At 34.0% G+C, this 21766-nt stretch overlaps 2 protein-coding genes across 6 annotated transcripts; both read left to right on the top strand.

The window, feature by feature from the left end:
- Positions 1–10209: 10209 nt before the first annotated feature.
- On the top strand, positions 10210–12527 carry LOC100776059 (S-adenosylmethionine decarboxylase proenzyme 4). The gene has a single exon (XM_003528615.5). It carries the CDS (start codon positions 10598–10600, stop codon positions 11636–11638), a length of 1041 nt encoding a protein of 346 aa, XP_003528663.1. The 5' UTR covers positions 10210–10597; the 3' UTR covers positions 11639–12527.
- Positions 12528–16934: 4407 nt separating this feature from the next.
- LOC100797866 (probable protein phosphatase 2C 35) lies at positions 16935–20940 on the top strand. Of its 5 annotated transcripts, none has more exons than XM_041017463.1 (5): positions 16936–17391; positions 17518–18484; positions 19231–19351; positions 19686–19900; positions 20001–20886. In XM_041017463.1, exons 2-4 carry the CDS (start codon positions 17564–17566, stop codon positions 19898–19900), a joined length of 1257 nt encoding a protein of 418 aa, XP_040873397.1. In that variant the 5' UTR covers positions 16936–17391; positions 17518–17563; the 3' UTR covers positions 20001–20886. The 5 variants fall into 5 exon arrangements, 2 of the variants coding, with proteins under 2 accessions (XP_040873397.1, XP_003529598.1); XR_415313.4 differs by having other exon boundaries at positions 16938–18484; positions 19231–19362; positions 19682–19900; positions 20001–20059; positions 20240–20940; XM_003529550.5 differs by having other exon boundaries at positions 16939–17391; positions 19231–19362; positions 19682–19900; positions 20001–20899.
- Positions 20941–21766: the final 826 nt, after the last annotated feature.

Genomic DNA, 21766 nt, shown 5'->3' with positions numbered 1-21766 from the left:
CAAAAGATTCATTGCAAACCAGTCAAACCACTAACATGAGGCATCGAGACTTTGTCGAAAAAAGCAGGAGCAAGGATTGTAGTCCCTAGCATCGATTAATCTGCGGCCCCAGGTAAAATTAGTATTTTATATTTTTTTTTCTAATTTAAAGTTAGTGTTAATTTTGTATTCTCATTTTTTATGTGATTTAATTCTTTTTTTATTTTTGTACCACATTAATTAGTTTTCTTTATTATAACAATGCTAGATTTTACTGGAAATTAAGTTTCTTTATTAACAATTATTAATTAAAACTGTTTGAGAGATTTTTCTAAATACTATATGACATCCAACAAAGAAAAAGTTTATGAAATTTCATAAGCTAAAATAAAATATTAAAGTATTGATATCAATAATTGTTTTTATTAAACCTAATCTGGAACTCTCTTTTTTTCTCGACGTTTATTGAAATTGATCAAACAATTCTTCTAAACGCGTACGCTACATTGCAACTAACATCAAAACTTTGTGTGATTTCATGCACAGGCCAAATTGAGAAATTGAATTGTTCTTTATATCCTATTTTGCTTCAAACATGAAATCCTCTTATTCTAGCAATGATTGACTGCATCTCCTTGATATTTCTTCTAATTATTAACATGTGACCTTATAACCCTAAAATGTTGGTGTTTTATGGCTTACATATTGAGAATTAAATAAGTTAAAATCACCCAATTCATTGTTTCATTAAAAAAATCCAGTTTTCAATAATATTTAGCAGTATTACAACGAAAGGATTAACATGTTAGAAAATAATATAAATAGAGAATTAAATTAAATAAAAATATAATTCAAAGATAAAACTAAAACTAAAACATAAGATGGCAAACCAGGTTACAACCACCCGACCCAATGCAAGCTGATTGATGCGAGTTGCATACTATATATAGCGGGTTGGGTTAAAAAAACACCTAGATTTAATTTCAATCTCTCAAATGAAGCTTAAGCTTATAAAAGTCCAAAGATTTTAGAACTTTTAGCATGCTTTTGAACTCACATTGAACCATCAGACTAAAAATGATGACAACATTTAATTTGAATTCAAAATTTAAAATCCAAACTCTATGTTTTATTGGGTGACAGACGAGTTTGAGTCAACCCGATTAATCTGATTTATTTATCATCTCTATTAAAATACACCTTAAATTTTGAAGACAAAATTATTATTTTTATCTAAAATTTATTAATGGGCATTCAAGGTAATTTGTGATTTTGTGGTAATGACTTTTGTTAGGTTAAAAGACGATCTAAATTTTTATACTTTAATGACATAAAATGTAATAGTATCTGTGGAAGACGTACAGACAAACATTACTACAACATGACAATAAATGTAATATAAAAATCAGAGTTATATGGGGTGGTTTTCATCATAAATTAATTTTGAATTTATTTTATAAAGACCATAATTAGTTTTTATTAGAGATAATCCTTTGGATAAGATCAAAAAAGTTAGATTTCAACGAGTATTTAACATAATTATATATTTAAAACTCAATCTTAAATGATTCATTTTGGATCTAACATATATTTGTTGCACTATTGAAATTTATTTTTTTACATAAAACCAAAAAAAATATAATAAAATAAAATAGACAAAATAAAAATATTAAATTACAATAAATAATAAATGCACACTAGGTTAAAAAAGATCAATTACAGTATATTTTTATATTGTATAATTATAATTTATTATATATGATAAATTTATTAATTTTATAATAACTATCTTAAAAATAATCTTAATGATGATTTTTAATTGGTTGATTGTTTAAAAAAATTACACTAACGTGCTTGTCTACTGAACTTTTTAATTAATTCAAAACTAATTATAATCTTATAAATGTATCAAAAGAATAAGATATAATTTTGAAAATAAAACCACGAAAAAATATCTATTGTACTTCATAAAAATAAATTAAACAAGCATGAATATGATATTAATTTTATAAATAAAATTATATATGCGTTGGAATAAATTTAGATTGGAACCATTTTGAAATTGGACAAAAAATGATATAATTTAATAAAATATTTTTTTTATTATATTTTTAAGAGAAAACTTAGATGCAATTTGTCTTTGAATATTGTTCTCTTATTGAATTGAATTTTTATCTTCATAATTCTTCTAATAACTTTTTACATTAAAACTTTGGCACAGTTAGACAAAGAACACCAAAATCAACAAGCAGGTGGTTCGGTGGCACTGGGTTCTCATTTCTCTTAAGTAAGAGTCTTGTGATTAAAGAAATATGATAGGAAAAAGAGATTTTAATAAAGAAAATCAGTTAGGTTCTTCTATTGACAGAGATTAGTCAATTATCAAAATCAATGAATATTTTACACAAAATGTCATGATGAAAAAAAATAATATGATAAATAATTTATTATATATGATAATCATTTTTTTCTTTAGTTTAATCATTTCATGACTTGTTAATTATTTAAGAATGAACTTTTTTGTTAAAAATAAATAGAGGAAAAACTAAACAAAAAAAATTATTTTTAAATGATTAAGTGTGTCAATCTTAAATAGATTAAATGACTAAACTAAAACAACAAATAAAACAAAAGATCAAACTAAATTAAAAAATAAGAAAAAATACAATAAAATTTTAAAAAATATAAAAGACTAAACTGAATTAAAATATAAGATAAATTATTAAATTGAAATTTTTAAAAAATAAAAGATTAAATTCAACAAAAAATAAATAAAAAGATCAAATATGTCATTTTGAAGGAAAAAAAAAACACTTTTTTTTTCTCCATATTTTTGTGATTCGCATTAAATAAGATAGATTTATCAAATACCCTGAATCCCTTATCAACTTCCAGCAAGTTCACACCATGATCAGAAGAATATTAACACAGCACAATGTAGCCACTAAACAACAAAGTTGCAATAAAAATTCTCTCCTCTACAGTAAAAGCATGAAGATCAACCTTGTGAAGTGGTAGTGGCAAGGTCCTACTCCTTCCAACAACCACTTGAAAAATTGAAATAGTTACAGCTATGACCTCCATTCCAAAATCGTAGACACCATGAAATGGCTGTCCAGGTTTTTTATCCTTTCAGCATGAGGTCACACACTTCCTTGTCTCTATAGCAAGTCCAAAAAATGTTTCCTCTGCTTCTCTATGTACTTACTCGGTTACAACTCCAATCACTAAGGTCAAAACAAAGATAAAGGCATGACAACGTTCGAAGCCTCTCCACCCACAAAGTCTCGCATCTGCAACTGCAAGCAAGGCCTTGTGGTTTGTCATGGTAACATGAGATGTCATGTTGATAACTACTGTGTATAGGTATATTTTATGGTTAGTCATATATATAAAAATTGTTAGATTTTTTCTTTTTTATTATTTTTTGTGTGTGAATAATTTGAATTTTAACATCATCTAAGTTTTTGTTTAGTAGATGTTTAAATTGGTGAATTTATATTATTTTAGTATTATATTTGATGTAGAAACACATAGTAAAAGATTGGAAAAGAAGTTGAAAATCTAAAGATCCTCCTCAGCTTACAAAAATCACGTGGATAAACCAAATATCATGTGAAGGCGCGCTTAGTATGAGTCGCACACTAAGCGCGACAATCACACTTAATGTGAGATTGTGTAAATTCTAAGCTAATTTCACATATAAAAAGAGGAAAAGACAAAGGAAAAAGATACCAATACATAGAGAAATCTCACAAAATTAGAGTTTCTCAAATAGGGGAAACCAACCTCTAGGAGCCATTCATTCCCTCTATCTCAATCCCTCTTTATGTTTTTCTCTCCCCATCAATCCCTTGTAATTGTAAAGTCTCTGGTGACAATGAGAGACTAAATTCTCATTGTTGGGAGCCTAACATCCAAAAGTTCGAGATGTAATTTATTTCCTATTATCTATTTAATGTTATTTTAATTATTATTACCTCTTTTATGCGCTTAATTTTATTGATTGTGGCTTGATCACCCATATTCATGGTATGTTTTTAAGGGTTTAGACATTAAAAAATGTTATTCTTTTAAGAATTGGGAAAAAACATCTAAATAATTCATATCTAAAGATAAAATGATATTGTTTATCTAGTTTATTCATAATGCAATTTAACTATTTATTCTCTTAAGGGATTACGAGATATATTAGATAAATTACATTGTTTCACTTGAAGGATCATAGTTAGAGTAAATGGGTAAATATGAGTGATAATTGAAATAATATTAAATAAAAAAATAATTAACATTAGAGTAGTTTTGGTAGGCTTCGCCCCAACTTATTCGCATTCTAAATCAACCTTCACATCTCCAAAAGTATTTTTTTCTTGCTCATGCCATGTTTTAGATAATCAATTTAATTTTATGTCAATTTATTTTTAATTTTTCATTTCTCAAATTTTTAATTCAACTTATTAGTTGCTTGAAAATTGGAAATACTAAATACAAACCCTCTGAACTTGACACTTGACACTCGAAATTCCGTATTTAATTCAAATTTTTATGTTTTACATGTCATATCCCATATAAGTGCCACGTCAATCCCTCACAAAGCGGCAAAATGACGTAAGGGAGACGGTTTTAGAAACTTTTTTCCTTAGAGGATCTATTTGCAAACTTATTCTGGAGGGGGTTCTTTTTTTAAAGGTGTTCTGCCATTGGTACTGGCGGAACATACATGCACTGATTCCACCATTAGAAAAAGCGGTTACCAACCAAAAGATTCCGCTGCTGGCACTGGCGGGATACACATGTCATCCATCCAGCCAATGACCCATGCAACATGCATCTAGGTTGCATTGATTCCGCCAGTAGTGGGCCTAGTGTTTTTGTTCATTGATACCGCCAGTAGGACTGGCGTGTTCCAGAGGGAGCAGGGATTCAGCGCAGTGTAGCAGAGGTTCATGCATGTTGCATGCTTTGTAGTTTTTGCTCATTACTTTTTTTTACACTACAAATAAGTAAAAAAAATTAAAAATGAATTGTATTTTTTAAACGGACGTAACCTAATATTATCTATAACTTTTTTTATAACAAATTACATTAATTTATTTTTACACTAAAAATAATTACCAAAGTTTAAACACAATTTTTTTTAACGCACATACCTAATACTATCTATCATTTATTTTATAACAAATAACATTACCAAAATTTAAACTACAACTATTTTTTAAATACTAGATATATGTATAAAAATTTAAACACACTATTTTATAAACGCACTTATCTAATACTATCTATAATTTTTTAATAACAAATAAAATTAATTTATTTTTATACTAGTTATAACTACCATCATGGCACACTGGAGTAGCCTGTCCCAATACCTCCAGTTTCAATGGCGAAACCAGCTTTTTTTTTTCTTTTCCTTCACGAATCTCGCCAGACCAACTGGCGGATCCACGTGGATCAGCAGCATCAGCAATTCCACCACTTTGACTGGCGAAAACTGCATAATGATGGATGCGCTGATGGATGCTTGGATAAAAAAACATGTGGGCATGGGGTATCTCGCCAATGGGAGTGGCGGAACCCCATGCATGAAGAATCCGCTTTTGATGTTGGCGGAATCCGCTATTGGTACTGGCGGGATCCTTTAAAAAATAGACTCCCTCCCGAAAAAGTTTACAAAGATACCCTTTAGGAAAAAGTTTCTAAAATCACCCTTGTGACGTCATTTTACCTCACAAAGCCACTATATCCTCTTGCTGCCACCTCAAATAAATAATCATATTCTACTATTGTTTATTGGATGTTGTTAATTGTAATTGCTTCTGTAATCAAAAGTGGAATAAGATTTTCCTTAAATTGCAGAAGTATTTTTATGGAAGAAAACTTGGGTAATCTAAAAATATCTGGCACATGAATTTGAGTGTGCGGTGAGGTGAAAGAGGCCATGATTGGGTGTGAATCCTCTGTACAGCATACTTGTATTGTACGGGAAAGTAAACTCTCGCAGACAAACAGGACAAGGAAGAAACAGAGAGAAGGGTACAGGGAAGGCAGTGAGGGTCACGCAGCAGAATGATGCTTGGGGTGAAGCAATCAAGAGAGATTCGAATTTTGCAAGAAAAAAAATAGACAAAGACATGCATTTGTATTCAAAATGAGAGAGGTTTGGTTTGGTTAAAGCACGAGAGGAATGATGTGGCGTGTATGGGAGGGGGGGATTTATCATATGGTGTGTATTGTGCTCTCTCTCTTTCTATCTGTATGGTTATGTCCGTATTTCGAGATAGATTTAGCCCTGGCATTGGCAGGGCTCGAGGTATCACATTATTATTCCTTACAAAAGAACTACAATAATTTGGTCACCTTGGCTTGTGGTAAGGGACCATGGTCTTTCTCTCTATTTGTTTTTGTTATCGTGGGACTTCCTATGAGATTGGCCACTTAAAAGTTCAGAAAATGTCTTGTTTGCTTCAAAAAAAATCTTAAGCACACCTATGAGAAATGATTCTTGTGGGAGCCATCTTTTGTAGTTCTAGATTACAACTATTTACTACTGCTACCCTTCTTTCTTTTTCTTTTTTTTAATAAACGTCCCTTTTCATACTTCTTTAATAAATTATTTTTTAAAAAAACGAAACCAATCCAACTCAGCTTCGGATGAGGCCTGTTTATTTTATATTTGCATGGCTGATTTTCCCAAAAATTTCCTTAAGCATGTTCATACAATCATCAAAAGCCGACTTTCATCACAATTGTCACAAGCCACAACTGACACCTGGGACACAATGAAGAGAATAAAAAATAGAGAGGAAGCAATATCTAATGTCTATCGCGAATGTTTTGGGCATAGAAGATTTAATTTGTTCATTTTTGTCCGATAGGTTTTACCACTAAGTGCACGGGATTAAAGTCCTGTTTTATCCTGCACTACACATGATGTTTAATATCTTTTCTTTTCTTTTATACAACAACAGGGAAATGCCAATGGAAGGGAATAAGACCTATCAGATAGACCCACACTAATGAAGCTCTATCTATCCAATGATCTTGACTCCTCGAAAGCTTGAGAAGAATGTGCCTAGATACGAAGATCAACATGAATACAACTTTCATGGCTTCTTCAGTCTCTGCACTAACTTATTAAAAACATGATAAGGGAACCCTTTCCGAATTTTGGGTTGCAGCATGGTGGGCACCCTGGCAAGCATTTTTGCCAATATTTGTGCGCATGATACAGTAGCACTTCTGTGATGCTCATTAGTTGTGCTTTTGCACACTCAAAAATTAATTCCCAAACCATATACATATGCTAGTATATACTAACCCATTTGTGTGTGTTTGTGAGCAAATTCGCCGCATGTGTGCCAAAATCTACGCGTGCTAGCAAGTATGGCGGCTTAAGCCCGCTTGCACCTTGCCAACTAATGCCACTGTCTCGTAGCTAAGGGCATGGTGGGGACCACTTGTCTCCCAAATCTAATTAACACTTGAAACAAAGATGGACCCCGGTGTTCCATGAAGTTGGACACATACTAGATGATGTGTAGTCCTATGGGACCATCCATGGTGCTTGTCGGGGGGCAATTAGTGGAACCAATCATGGGTTTGGGGTTTGTTTTGTATTATTATGATGATTTGGGCTAAGGAATGAGTAGTAGTAGGATGGGGGTAAGTGAGAGAATGGGGTGATGTGGAGGAGGATGTGGCATTCAAGTTTGTTGAGTTTTATTCAGAAAGGTGTGACTATTTTTAGTGGGGTCAAATTTTTGGATTAAGGAGGTTTTGTTTCGAGTATTCAACTCTCCTAACTTTTAACTCTTTTTTGTTGTTGACATATCCTTTTCTCTGTCTCTTTAAATTACCAAAGTCCTCTCCTCGCCAACAATTAATTCTGAGGTCCAGGATTATTCGGCTTGAAACTTTTTTTTTTTTTTTAATGTAAAAAGGTGGGTTGTTCAGTTGAGAGTTTGTCTGAGACTTTTTAAGTAAGATATGATTCGGCAACTTGGTTGACCATTTTCTTTTCTTTTCTTTTGTGGTGTGGGATGTTGCGAGGGAGTGACTGTATATGCAAAATTGTAATGTAAAGCGTGTGTTGGTATGTTGGGGTTGGCTACATTGCGTGAGAGTGAGAGTATGAAAGTGTGTGGGCTTAGGAGATAGTGTTTGAGTTTGGTGGTGCGCGTGCATTACCAAGAGGTGGATTGTGGTCATAATGGAGGCTGCCAGCCACACCCATAAATTTTATTCATGAGGCCATACATTCTGCATCATTTCTACCTCTCAAAACTGAATTTTGATTCTGAACTCACAAATTTTCATCATTGCCTTGCCTTCCCCCAACCTTTCTCTACTCCTTTTTACTGCCAACTTTTGTTTATTCATTCCTCTCCTACCATTTGGTTCTAGTGTACAAGTTTTTTGTATATTTTCTTTTCTTTTTAAAATAATTAACTCTTGCTACTTATCTTTATACTAATTGAGGAGAGCTTTGCTTCTGCGGTAGTGATTATGCTGAATAATTGAAACTATAATCTTGACAATACTCTTAAATTGGAAGTTAAGGAGACCACTTGCATGATGAGGAAGATAGTTTTAGGTATAGGCTGAGAGCGGCTAGCAAAACTTCCTCTAAAAGATCATAAAGTACTAATTACTCCCTTTTACTTCGCAATTACTGTTCCTCCCTAATCAAACTAGTTAAACATTATGATCCAAATCAACTTAATGTCCGCCCAAATTGGAAGAGAGTTATTATAATTGAATTGGGGTTGGTCAGAAAAAGAAAAAAAAAATTACAAACTGAACAGCATTTGTAAGCTGTGTCTAACAGAAAACAATAAGAATTAAAAAAAAAACTGCTAGAATCAGATGTATCCCATGATATAGTAACATAAATTACCAGAATATTAAAAAAGTTAAAGAACAGCAATTGTTTTTTATATCTCACGCTTTTTGAAATCGATCACTTGGAGGATACAGAGAATCCTTTTTTTTTTTTTTAATTTCGATGCTGATATGGTTGCATGCATGCTTGATAAATACAGAAAACAAGTTGATAAAATAGATAAAATAATGATAATGCCACTTAGCTACATGAAATTGCATGAAGAATAAAAATGATGTGAGTGCCTTTTCATTTCACGTACGGGCCTCCCTCATTCAAGGATATTCTCATTATTTGCATGTCACGCCTGATTCCTTTTGTTTTTTTCTCCTTTTTTTCTTCTTTCCTTTCTTTTTTCTTTTTTTTATCTTTTGCATGATAATAATAATAATTATAATTCTAACCCCAAATGTGGATGACATTTTGGGCACGTCAAGTTTTTTGTTAATTAACGCCTGCTCTCCTAGGAATAGACAATGTTGTCTCCATCATCTGAGATGTTTTCACCTTTCCATTATGCAGTAACCATTATATTTATCGGTACTAGCTAGGGTGTGCTCATATCAAACAAAGTCCCCAAGTGATTGGTACTTTTAATTCCAATTTCACTTTTTGGTTTCAATTTAACAGAGTTATGCTGTGTTTTTAACCTCTTCTGCTAGTAATGTAGTTCTAATTAGAATGATCTATTACCTCTACAGAGCCAATAATAATTGTCCTGCAGAACTACAATACATCATCTACAAATGTTTATGATTATGTTTCAATTTTATTGGAACTATCATTCAAATAGTATGTTTGAATGCTGAATTTTGACTCATGAATCCAAATTCCTTTGAATGACCATGATCTAGAACACTTACTAACTCGCACAAAAAAACCTAGCCGACCTACATTTTAAATTTTTTATGCAACACCAAAACAAGAAAACTTCCTGTGCCGTAAAATTATTATAGCCAATACAGGGCCCCCTTAACCTTCAAATTTAATTAAATTTCCCCCTAGATAAAATTCTTAATAACAGGAAAGAGAACTAACTTTACACACCAGAAAGCCCAAAATGTATAAAAAAACAACCTTTAAAAAATTAACTTTTTCTTAAACCACTAAAAAGCCAGTTAATTGGTAATAATTTAGACTAATATATCATGAGCAAGTAAGTTGAAGAACTGTTTGAAGTGATGATTGAGCATCTTTAAATTATTTTAATTGAATCCTAAATCTATTTGGGAGAAAGAAAAGACAGAAAAGGCACTGTTGCTATGTACTATTGGTAACTAGCTAGAGGGAGAACTAGAAATCTAGAACAGTGAGAGCTGTTAGTGGAGAATAGAGAGATAGAATAGTAGTAAGTGACAAAGGAGCAAAAAAATGGTAAGCGTGGGCTTAAATTCCGTTGCCTGTTGCTTTCCCGGAAGGAAGAGAAGATTGCACTAAAAAAACTTAACAACAAATTGTAGCACATCATCATCCTATTCACTTCATTATGCCTACAATCATGATTCTTGGTTCCATCAGCCGCATGCTTTCTTCCAAATACCCTCACTAGTCACTACTACATCCTACACACTCTCATTCTGATTCGCACACACCTATAAATCCCATTGACCCCCCAATCCTTTCTCTCACCTCAACCTCAACCTTCCACTCTCAAACTTCCCTTTCCTTAGCTGCTACTATCTTTTCTTTCCTCTGTTACATCCCCTTCCTCCTAACACACATCCAAAATCCCAAATGGCTGTCTCAGGTTTTGAAGGGTTTGAGAAAAGATTGGAGCTTCATTTCTTTGGCGATGATCCAGCCATGTTCCCACTTGGTATAAGGAAGCTTGAGTTTGAGTCACTAGAACAAGTCCTTGAAGCAGTCCAATGCACTGTGGTTTCCGCAGTTGGCAACTCATACTTTGATGCCTACGTGTTATCAGAATCAAGCCTCTTTGTTTACCCAACAAAGATCATCATCAAAACTTGTGGCACAACCCAGCTTCTGAAATCCATTCTTCCCTTGATCCACTACGCTCACCACTTAGGCCTAACCCTCTCCTCTTGCCGCTACACCAGAGGAAGCTTCATCTTCCCCAAAGCACAACCTTTCCCCCACACTAGCTTCAAGGACGAAGTCACCTACTTGCAAGACACCATCCCTTCAAGCCTCTGCTTCCAAAAAGCCTCCATCATGCCCTCCAAATCCTCCTCTCACTCATGGCACGTTTTCACTGCCAATGATAATAACACACACACACACACTCCCACGCCTTATGATCATGAGTTATTCACCATGGAGATCTGCATGACCGAGCTGGACCCCATCCTGGCACGCAAGTTTTTCCGGCGACCGGAAGACGAAAAAACCGGCGACTCTGCAGGGAAGGAGATGACGGAGCTCACCGGAATCAACGAAATCAACCCGGAGGCACTTATCTGCGACTTCGCGTTCGACCCGTGTGGGTATTCGATGAATGGCATGGACGGGGACTGGTACTCCACCATCCACGTGACTCCGGAGGACGGTTTCAGCTACGCGAGCTTCGAGTGCGTGGGATCCGTCAACGGCAACATAGGACACGTGTTGAGGAAGGTGGTTCAGATTTTCCGTCCTGGGACTATGTCAATATCGACCACGTGCAATGGCTTCAGCAACGACATCATGTGGACGCAGATGGCGGGCGCGGTGGAGCCTCTCGGCTTGAAATGTAGGAGTTGCGCAATGGACAAGTTCCCCAACGCGGGTACAGTCGTGTTTCAAACGTTCACTCCTCGCCGGAAAAATGTTTAAAGCCGGAGAAATAAAATAAAGCAGAGCGGCGGCGGGTGGATAAAAGATATAATAGGTAGGAAGTTAGAGTTAGTTGAAAATTGTAGGGGGGGTGGTGACGTGGCAGAATGTGATTGGTTGTGAAGGATGATGAATGTGGGTGGTAAGTAGAAGAGGATGGAGATGGAGGAGGGATTAATTCATCTTTGGAATATTATCAAAAAGGAAGGTAAGCTAAGCTAAGGGGGAGAGTGGGGAAGGTTGGGATACTGGGAGGATCATCATAATGCACCCCACTTAGGCTTGTCACGCCTAAGATTTTTGGAGATGTGTAGTGGGTGTAAAAGTGCTCTTGTTTGAGGTTTATATTCAACTTTCTTTCTTTTGTTTCCTCCCCTCCCTTTTTCCATTTTCCTCTCTTGTCTTTTATGCTTTGTTTATAGAGTATTAAAGAACAAAATCACACTTTTTTGCTACAATTTTTTTAAACTAGTTGTGTATATTTATCATTTCTATGTGCTCTGCTACACTATATATGTTCCTGGAGCTCAGCAATCAAAAAGAGCGTAGGTGCATGAGGCATTACCAGAATTATACGTAATAAAGTTGCGTTCTCCTATGGTATCACTTTTTTTTTTATGGCTTTTGTCATTATTTTTTTTTAATTACGGAGGATTCTTCAACTTTGTCAATAACTAATTTTGGAAAATTTGTCTGACTACCTTCCGTATAAGATAAGCAAGTTTCAATAAATCTCAAACAAATAATATTATAGAAGCCGGTGTCTGTATTCTTAGAAAACATTTCTCATTACAATAAAGACATATATTATATTATTCTAAGTTAACAGAGCTACTTATGTATTATGTAGATTTAAGGTCTAGCAAGTAACAAAGGCTGGTGCGATGGTGGTGGCACTTCCTGAGCGTTATGAAACTTCAAGTGCATGTGGCCACAATTGCATGCCATATAGAAGGCAAATAGACAATAAAAGTAGGAGACAAGTACAGAAACCACAATAATATGCTCCGAATTCATGGTTCCCCTTTTATAAACTAGGAGATCCTACGAAAAAGTTTCATAAGTATACCTGTTTGTTATAATACAAGTTTGAAGTTACTCAATGAAAGCCTGAAAGGCACAAATACAATTCAATGAATTAACGGTATATAATTTAAATATTACACATTCTGTAATATAACATTATTAAACTAACAGAATGCTTGGGATGATGGTTAGGTGAATAAAAATCAATTTTGATTTTACGGTAAATGTAAAGCAACACATAATTTTAATGGTATCCAAGTATGCTATAAATCAATTGGCCTTTGCTTTGGAGACAAATTAGGGGTGAATATATCTACAAACAACAGCTTATGAGGTCCTTAAATCATCGGTTAAAAAGCCAGATACTTAAATAAAATAGTGTTTAAATATGTTTTTGTTTTATGTAATTGTAAATATTTTTCATTTTAGTCTTTACAATTTAAAATATATCAATTTAGTTCCTTCAGTCATGTTCTTTTTTTTCCGAATTCGGTTCTCACCTCGAAAGCTCCTCAAATGTCGTTTGTGTGGAAACATAAACGTGACTCTCAGGATGCCTTATGGAGCGCACAATGTATGTGTTCAACAAATAAAAACTTATGTAGTTCACAATATGCATTATGCAGATAAATGCATCATGCAAATATACAATATGCATTATGCTGATAAATACCAACACACACATCTCAAACACAATATTTTATAGAATACTAGGATGAAAAAGAATTTCAACAACCTAGGCTTTCCCCCATGTTTTTTCTTCTACAAACAGAGTGGGCCAAATTCAAGAACGGTCAAGAAAGAAAATTCAAGAGTCTCTGGCTCATCAAACAAATATGTGCCATATGGATAAAAAGAAACACCTCATTCATCACACAAACAGAGAACCATCTTCCTTCCATGCCTCCTGCTTGTCGGAAAGATGATCATCACTTTGGATGATGTGTCTCGTTTGTTACACTTGCCTATGACATACAGAATCATTGATTATGTCTCCTCGACCTTTAACAGAGACACGGTGACGGTCTTGTTGATGACTCATCTCAGCATTCTAACAGAGATAAAGGCTAAGGCAGCAACAAACGCAAGTGTCAAGGTAAGGTTGACATGACTAGCATATCTATATAAGAGATATGTTGAATTAAGCTCCTATATTTGGGCTACCGCGACTTATCTCTTGCACTTGATCGGTAGTACGATATTTACCAAGAGCTTGACTCACGTTCATGTCATCTACCTCTAGTACCTCAACAACCTGATTGCTTGCCACGAGTACGCATGGGAGTAGTTGCATTGGCGTACCTCCATGATCATTTCTCCTATGTGAGCTTGTATGATAGCAAGCAATGTGGAGATTATATGGCGTTACTCATGGTAACAAAGTTATTTTGGTATTGTAATTATTTTTATTAATATTTTTTATTATTGTACTTAAACGAAATTTGATTTTTACATGCATGAGTGTTTGAGCATCTTTCTAGTGTTAGTTACTCAGAGCCGGGGGATTACAGTGATGAGACCCTTTAGCCACTAGATGGAATTCATTGAGAGGTATCGGGTGTGCCTTACCGGTCAAGGAGAAATTTGGATGAGCTAAAGATGAATGTTGTCATCTAGTGACCATATGAGGAGCACAAGCATGTAAGGCCCTTCACAAAGCAAACACTTTACTTTAGCTTCATTAGATGCAAAACTAACGTGAGGCCTTATCTCTCAAAAAAGGGTATTGAGGCAGTTTGGTTATGTACAGACAATTCCACGTCAATCACCTCCATGTCATACATATCAGCTTTGTGATTAGGCGTGGGTGAAGTGGCAACAACATATCATTCCCCCAGACGATGTAGTGCCACCTGGGGATCCTTGGGCTTGCACCTCTAACTATCTGCCTTGGTTTTATAAGTATTCACACCCTTATGTCATTCCACCAGTGGAGGAACGAGCACCACGCAGTCTTCTATGTTTATCCCGCATCCCATGATAGCAATAATTTAGGCAATCATTGGCAGACTATGTATCAGGTGGATACCTATTCTTGCCAAGTAATGCAAATTGAATTTTTTTTCTAAATTGTCACTGGAAAAATAATTATTAATTGTAATTGTTGTTATTGAGGATCGGTTCTAGATGGTGTTAGGAGCTAGGTAGAGCCTGCTAGACCTTAGAGTTGTACCAAAGGGTATGAATCATTATCTACTCGTATAACAAACTTTGAAAATTTTGTATGAGGGTTTAACAGTTGGGTGCAACTGAGACACACAGAGATCCAAGAAGAAGGCCGATAATGATGGAGGCAAAGAAGGGTGGAAGAGGGGGTTGATCATTGTATTGGACATGTTGTTATCTTCTTTTTATGTTTTGATGTAGTATGTACAATTTTGTTTATGTTGTATTTTTTTTAAGTTTATGTTGGGGTTGAATTATCTTTTTTGTGTTCATCAACTATTTTGACAACACATGTCCAATAATGTAACAACATTGGTGTCTTCATTTGAATCACAAAACATACATCAACAATTAAGAAGTACTGATATAGACTTTTCTTACAAAAAAAACCACCGTACAAGTTTTATAAAGTAAAAGTATGACTTCACTAATTTATCATGCATCAAAGCAATGATCTTATCAAAAGATCTTGGTTTTCTTGGTTTACACATCAGGGCAAGGATTTCATCTGGTGATCGACCAAACGTTACATGCAACTTAACTGAACCTTTGCTACTAAATTTCCAAAAGATGAAAAATATTTTTCCTACATCATACTTGTATGTAATAAATAGATTGACGGTAAGAAAGGTCAAGTAAAATTTTGCTACCTCCAATGATGTCCATAATTATTTTCCTTAAAGTATTAAGTGACATATCTTCACTTATTCTAACGACTTTAAGACCACTAGAATATTCAAACAATACTCCTTGAGATGATGAAATAATGTTACCATCGCAATACACAACAATAGATACATTCTTCATATTTTAAGCAATATGGTGAATATCAACAAGTGTTGAGTTGCATCAAACCTTTATTGTTATTATATTAGAAGATCTATTATTCTTTTGTGAACTATAACAATGGTTGAGATTGCACCAACAAAATAAATGGTTTAGAATACGCGTATATTTAATACGATCAATATGCAGACTAGAAAAAAAGTAGTGTTCAGTCAACACATATAAAAACAACAATGTTAATTCAATTATTGTAGCGTTCAAACAATTATTACAGTGTTTAGTAAAAAACATCAATTTTTTTAATTTAAAAAACATTATAACAGAATCATGATTATGCAACAAAATCCATGACTATGTTGCCCTGTTTAGGGGGTGGCAAAAAATAGCAACAAAACCATGATTTTGTGCTATTTGTGGGTGTCAAAAAATAATATCAAAATCATAATTTTATTGTATTATTTAGGGTGACAAAAAATATAAAAAAGAAATATGATTTTGTTGTGTCAAAGGAGTACAAATCAATGTTACATGACCTACAACATAACCATGATCATGTGGGAAAGACATTTTGAAAATAAAAAAAAATATGTCAACCTTTGATAGGGATGGACTATGGACAACAATGAGAATGAGATCCATAGCAACTCCCTCTTTTGTTAAGGTCCCACTCAAAAGCCTTTTTGGATTGGTCCAAGTTCATGGGAGAAGTAAAAATCCTCCAAAACACCCATTATATCCATCAAATCGCGATTATATATGCTTATATAATTTTTAAAAGACATATTATAAATAAATATTATTTATATTTATATTTTTAAGTATATTATATTATGAAAATTGAAGGATGCTAATGCAATATATGAAAAATATATATTAAATCCCAAATTATTTATGCACAAAGAGTTTAATTTTAATCAATAAAAATAAATATAGTTATATTAAATAATAATTTATTATTAGATTACTGTATAAATTATTACACTGTGTTTTTTAATTTTAATCCAATTCAAAAAATTTGCATTTTTAATTTTAGAAAATTCCTGTTCCGTCTTAAACTGAGCCAAAAAAAATGATATTATTATTAGTATAATTAACATTATTGAGATTTATACATTTTACTTTTCTTACCTTTTTTATTATTTTCTTTTTATTTTTTTATCACGTCATTAATTATATATCTCTCGTTCATTGTTTTTTTCTTTCTTCCTAAACCTATTTCTCTTGATATAATTTTTCCGCCAGGTATTATTTAATTGATATGTAAAGGGAAATTAGCGTTGTCCCTTTCTGGTGTTTGATAATTAATTAAAAAATTGATTGTGCAAAGTTTCTTGGAAGACGCGGGTTACTTTCCTTTTCTGTGTGCAGAGAGAAATTGAGGGTGGGGCACTGATGCAAACGCACCCATACATGAAATAGAATCTCAATTCAATTCCTCTTCCTCTTCCTCCTCCTCTGTCCCTATCAATCTCTTTTGTAAACTTCTCTTTGGACTCTTCCTTTTGCATCAGGCTTTCTCCCGATACTCCTCCCTTCTCTGCACCCAACGAAAAGCACAATTCTTTTTCTCCTTTTCGATAACCCCATCACACATTCTGCGTCTAAAATGCCAAAATAATACCCCCCTTGTCTTTTCCTTCTTGGTGGGCTTCCTCTAGGGTTCTCCTTTTCCTCTCCCTTTCGAGCTCTTTTCTCCACAATTGGACAAAACCCCTTTTGTTCACATCAATCGCACAAGACAATTCCCTGTTCAAAATCCTGACTATGTCTCTAGGGTTTGTGAACAATCCTCAAAATCTGTTTCCCATATTGTGGAGGAGTTCCGGAAGCATCTAATACTGTAGTTATTACCTAAATATTATTACTCTTTGATCTGCTTCAGTGTGTTCTTTCTGTTTCAGGTGTTGTTTTTGTTGTTTCCAAGATAGCATAGCCTCTCTTTGAAACATGGGTTGTGTCCATGGCAAGTCTTGCTGTGGCGACAGTTCTTCATCAGATGATGGTTCTAGGGATTACCGAGAACTTGGCTTCATTCATGGCCACAGGAAGAACGTGCTCGCTCAGAGATCATTGAAGCATGTTCCTGTTCCTTCCCACAACTTCATTTTGGAGTACACTTTCCTCAGTCAGCGGGGGTACTACCCTGATTCACCTGATAAAGAAAACCAAGATAGTTTCTGCATCACTACACAACTCCAAGGTAACCCCAATGTCCATTTCTTTGGTGTCTATGATGGGCATGGCCAATTTGGTAGCCAGTGTTCGAATTTTGTTAAGCATAGGCTGGTTGAGAAGTTGTCAAATGACCCTGCATTGTTGGAGGACCCTGTTCAGGCTTACAATTCTGCATTCTTGGCAACAAATCAAGAATTGCGTAGTACTAGTGAGATTGATGATTCTATGAGTGGCACCACCGCGATTACGGTGCTTGTTATTGGTGACACTCTTTATGTTGCTAATGTTGGTGATTCAAGAGCGGTGCTGGCTGTTAGGGATGGGAATCACATTGTTGCCGAGGACTTGTCCTCTGATCAGACGCCATTTCGGAGGGATGAATATGAGAGAGTGAAACTTTGTGGGGCAAGGGTGTTGAGTGTTGATCAAGTGGAAGGGCTAAAGGATCCAGATATCCAGCATTGGGGTGATGAAGAGAGTCGGGGTGGCGATCCTCCAAGATTGTGGGTTCCTAATGGGATGTATCCTGGAACTGCATTTACAAGGAGTATAGGGGATAGTTTGGCAGAGACAATTGGTGTCATTGCTATTCCGGAGGTGAAAACGGTTCAGCTTACACCTAATCATCTTTTCTTTGTTGTGGCAAGTGATGGCATATTTGAATTCCTGACAAGCCAAACTGTTGTTGATATGGTATGACTTTCTACCCGTTTTCTTTCTAATGAGTTTCTTTTTTCTTGCTCTTTTAATTTGTGATAATGTTTTTACAGGTTGAACTAATTGATTGAATGATTTAATTTAACTTCAGTTGTAATGATCACAAAATCTATCATCCATTTCTGTTAATGGAAATAATGATGCTATCTGTTAAAGGTTTACAAGTTGCAATTAAAGACTGACTTGAAAATCTGGACAAAATTTATGTTATTTTCTGTGGAAGTTATGTTTGTGGCTTATCTAATGAAGTGCTATTATTATAATATTATATTTTAATGCTTCATTTTCCACATGTTTATGCAAATATAATTCAAATAGAAAACATAAAAAAAATTCATGGCCATAAGCCCACAAGTTGTTGATCATATGGGAGCGTGGTGTATTGCTTAAGCTCACTTCGCATGTTTTAGTTAGTTATTTCTTCTTACTATATATATTAACTGCCATAATTATGCGAACTTTATATGGTTCACGGTAAAAAAATGCTAATTGGGAATAGTTCTTTTGCATCCCAAGTGTTTACACAATCCTAGTAATAGTAAGTTAGTTGTTCAGTAGAGAAACTTCAAGGTTTGCTGCTTGCTTCTGATCATTCCTAATCTGTTGCAGCACCATAAGACTAGATTTCAATGTTTACTCCCCTGTTGCAATACCTTAGGTAAAATTGTAACTTTGGTAAGATTGCCCTTTTTGAAAAGTATGTGATTTATTTTATGGTGTAGGCAGCAAGCTATATGGATCCTCGTGATGCATGTTCAGCTATTGCAGAGAAGTCGTATAAACTATGGTTGGAACTTGAGAACAGAACAGATGATATAACAATCATCATTGTTCAGATCAAAGGTCTCTCTAATGTATGGATTCTTTATATTCCATTAGTTTCATTTGCTTTTCATTCTAGTTTGTTTAAAGATTTTAAATTTGTAATATTATATGATCATCTTATCCCATGAAAAATAATAACAACAAACTCTCAATACATAAGGTGGGGCCAGTTTTCAATTTGATTAATTGACACCATTAGACTTCATGAAAAACCTTTTTTTTTTTGGTAAAATCACGCATTGATCTTCTTACAAGATGTAAAATCTAAATTTTGCTACTGATGGTTCAATAGATAGATTTATCTTCATTGAATGACTCGTTTATCTAATTGGTAGTCCAATATTGTAGTCAGGTACATCTGGAGTTGGATCCGATGAGATCAATGGTGGGGGTACTGTAATGAATTCCAGGACAGGAACTCATGAGATATCTGCTACCCCTGGATCTAATGTTTATCGTTCTGTCAGAAACAGTTTATCCGATTTGCACTCCTGTCAGCATGTGGCTTCAGTGACGAGCGCAGCGATAGAGGTTCACTCTCCAGCATGTCCAAGACCAATTGAATGAGTATGATATCAATCTCAAGAACATTGTTGATTTATTTCATATAATCATTTGATCATGACCTATATAATTACTTCTTCTCTCCCCCCCTTTTGCTTTATAGTGATTGAAGAGAGGCTTTACTGAAGCTTCATCAAGTCTCTTTGCAGTTTCTCCCAAGTGGTACATTTCCACGTTCCAACTTCCTGAGCATTGTGCATTACTGTTGTACATTTACTGGTCACTACATTTTAGGCTGCCAACTTGCCAGCTTAAGGTGCTCTGCATTATCTTGGCAGCAAAAGGAATTTTCAGAATGTAAAAATCACAGTTGGTATTTGGTAAAATTCAAATTTCATGCAGAAACCAAACCCCTCAGAGGAGAACACTTGTGCTCACCTTCCTGTGACGCAATTGCACCTCCACTCTACAGATTTGATCTTTGGAAGGGGAATCAATAACGAGCTTGAAATAAAAGGAAGGTGGTATACAAGGAGCTGTGACTGTGACTATCATTTGCAATGGATCGTTGAAGAAACTCATAGGATGGTCGATGGTAAACTTGGGAGGCAGACAGATGCTACTCAGCATTTAAATTCATTGTCCTCATTATCATGTAGATGTGGATCAAACCTTTGTCTGGATTGTCGATTGATAGAATTTCAAGATTAATTTCATATTGACAAAAAAGAGAGAAATTACGCGTCCTTACTTTAAATTCAGGACTGAATCACGGGTTTAGACAACAGCCGGTAAGACTTGTAGTTTCATCAGTTAGGACTTCGTTAAATATGGGGAAAAATGAAATAACTTGGAAGCAAATTTTCACATACTGATCAGGACTGAATCACGGGTTTAGACAACAGCCGGTAAGACTTGTAGTTTCATCAGTTAGGACTTCGTTAAATATGGGGAAAAATGAAATAACTTGGAAGCAAATTTTCACATACTGATCACAGGACTCTGTTTCATTCATTATGGAACTATCAACACTCAACAGTGCATTGCATTGGATTATTTGAGAGAAAGGCCGTTTGATTTAATGTAATAATTTTTTTTTACCATCTAAGAATTTTGATTTTAAATTCAATTTCAATTCATCAAAGCAAAACGAATTTATTTTATTCTAGATATTAATAAATTAACTTTATAATACACCATATTTTTTTCTTTCAAAAGTATTTTTATAATTAGTTTTTTTTAAGTTACAAATTAATTTTTGTTATAATTTATTTTGTGGCTTTATTAAAGACCCTCGTATCATATTTTATCTCTTATTCATTTTTATTAAAACTTATCTTCTATATAAAACAAGAGACAAAAAAATAGGTAAAGTAATTTCAAAAGTTCTGTAAAAAAAATATAAAACATAAAGTTATATAATAAAAGAGAACAAGAGACAAAAAACTTTCAAACTTAGACTTAATAAACTCACAAACAATATTAAAAATACTAAGGTGGAAAATCGAAATAGGGTTAAGATTCAAATAGGTAGACTCATTTATGAAAATTTATTTACATAGGTATGGGTGATATATTAGTTTAAAAATTAAAAGAAAAATATATTTGGACATTAAATTGGGTTAGTTTTCAAAATTAGATTTAATTTAAAAACATCAGTTTTTTCTTTCTTTGGTTTCACGTTATTTGATTTATTTTCTGTAATTTACATTAGATTGAGTTGATGAAGAAACATTATCTTCTTAGAGTACTTTTAGACTTTAGATTTTATTTTCATCGCCTTAATATTCGTCTCAATCTTTGGTTTAACTTTCAACAAGATTTTATTTACCCTTTATTTTGTTACAAAGGTATTTTTACAAATTACTCGTCAATAAAATTCTTATATTCACATTGGGAATTAAATTCATGTTTTTGTGAGATATAAGT

The sequence above is a fragment of the Glycine max genome, chromosome 7, assembly GCF_000004515.6.
Source record: "Glycine max cultivar Williams 82 chromosome 7, Glycine_max_v4.0, whole genome shotgun sequence".
Taxonomy (NCBI): Eukaryota; Viridiplantae; Streptophyta; class Magnoliopsida; order Fabales; family Fabaceae; genus Glycine; species Glycine max.
This window is presented reverse-complemented; position numbering and strand designations above follow the sequence as displayed.

What these genes read in the sequence shown, in the direction of transcription:
- LOC100776059 (XM_003528615.5), top strand. Translation starts at nt 10,598, where the DNA reads ATGGCTGTCTCAGGTTTTGAAGGGTTTGAGAAAAGATTGGAGCTTCAT.
- LOC100797866 (XM_003529550.5), top strand. Translation starts at nt 17,564, where the DNA reads ATGGGTTGTGTCCATGGCAAGTCTTGCTGTGGCGACAGTTCTTCATCA. An exon ending in GCCAAACTGTTGTTGATATG is followed by an intron (nt 18,485 to 19,230) that starts GTATGACTTTCT and finishes TTTATGGTGTAG; the next exon opens with GCAGCAAGCTATATGGATCC. An exon ending in AGATCAAAGGTCTCTCTAAT is followed by an intron (nt 19,363 to 19,681) that starts GTATGGATTCTT and finishes CCAATATTGTAG; the next exon opens with TCAGGTACATCTGGAGTTGG.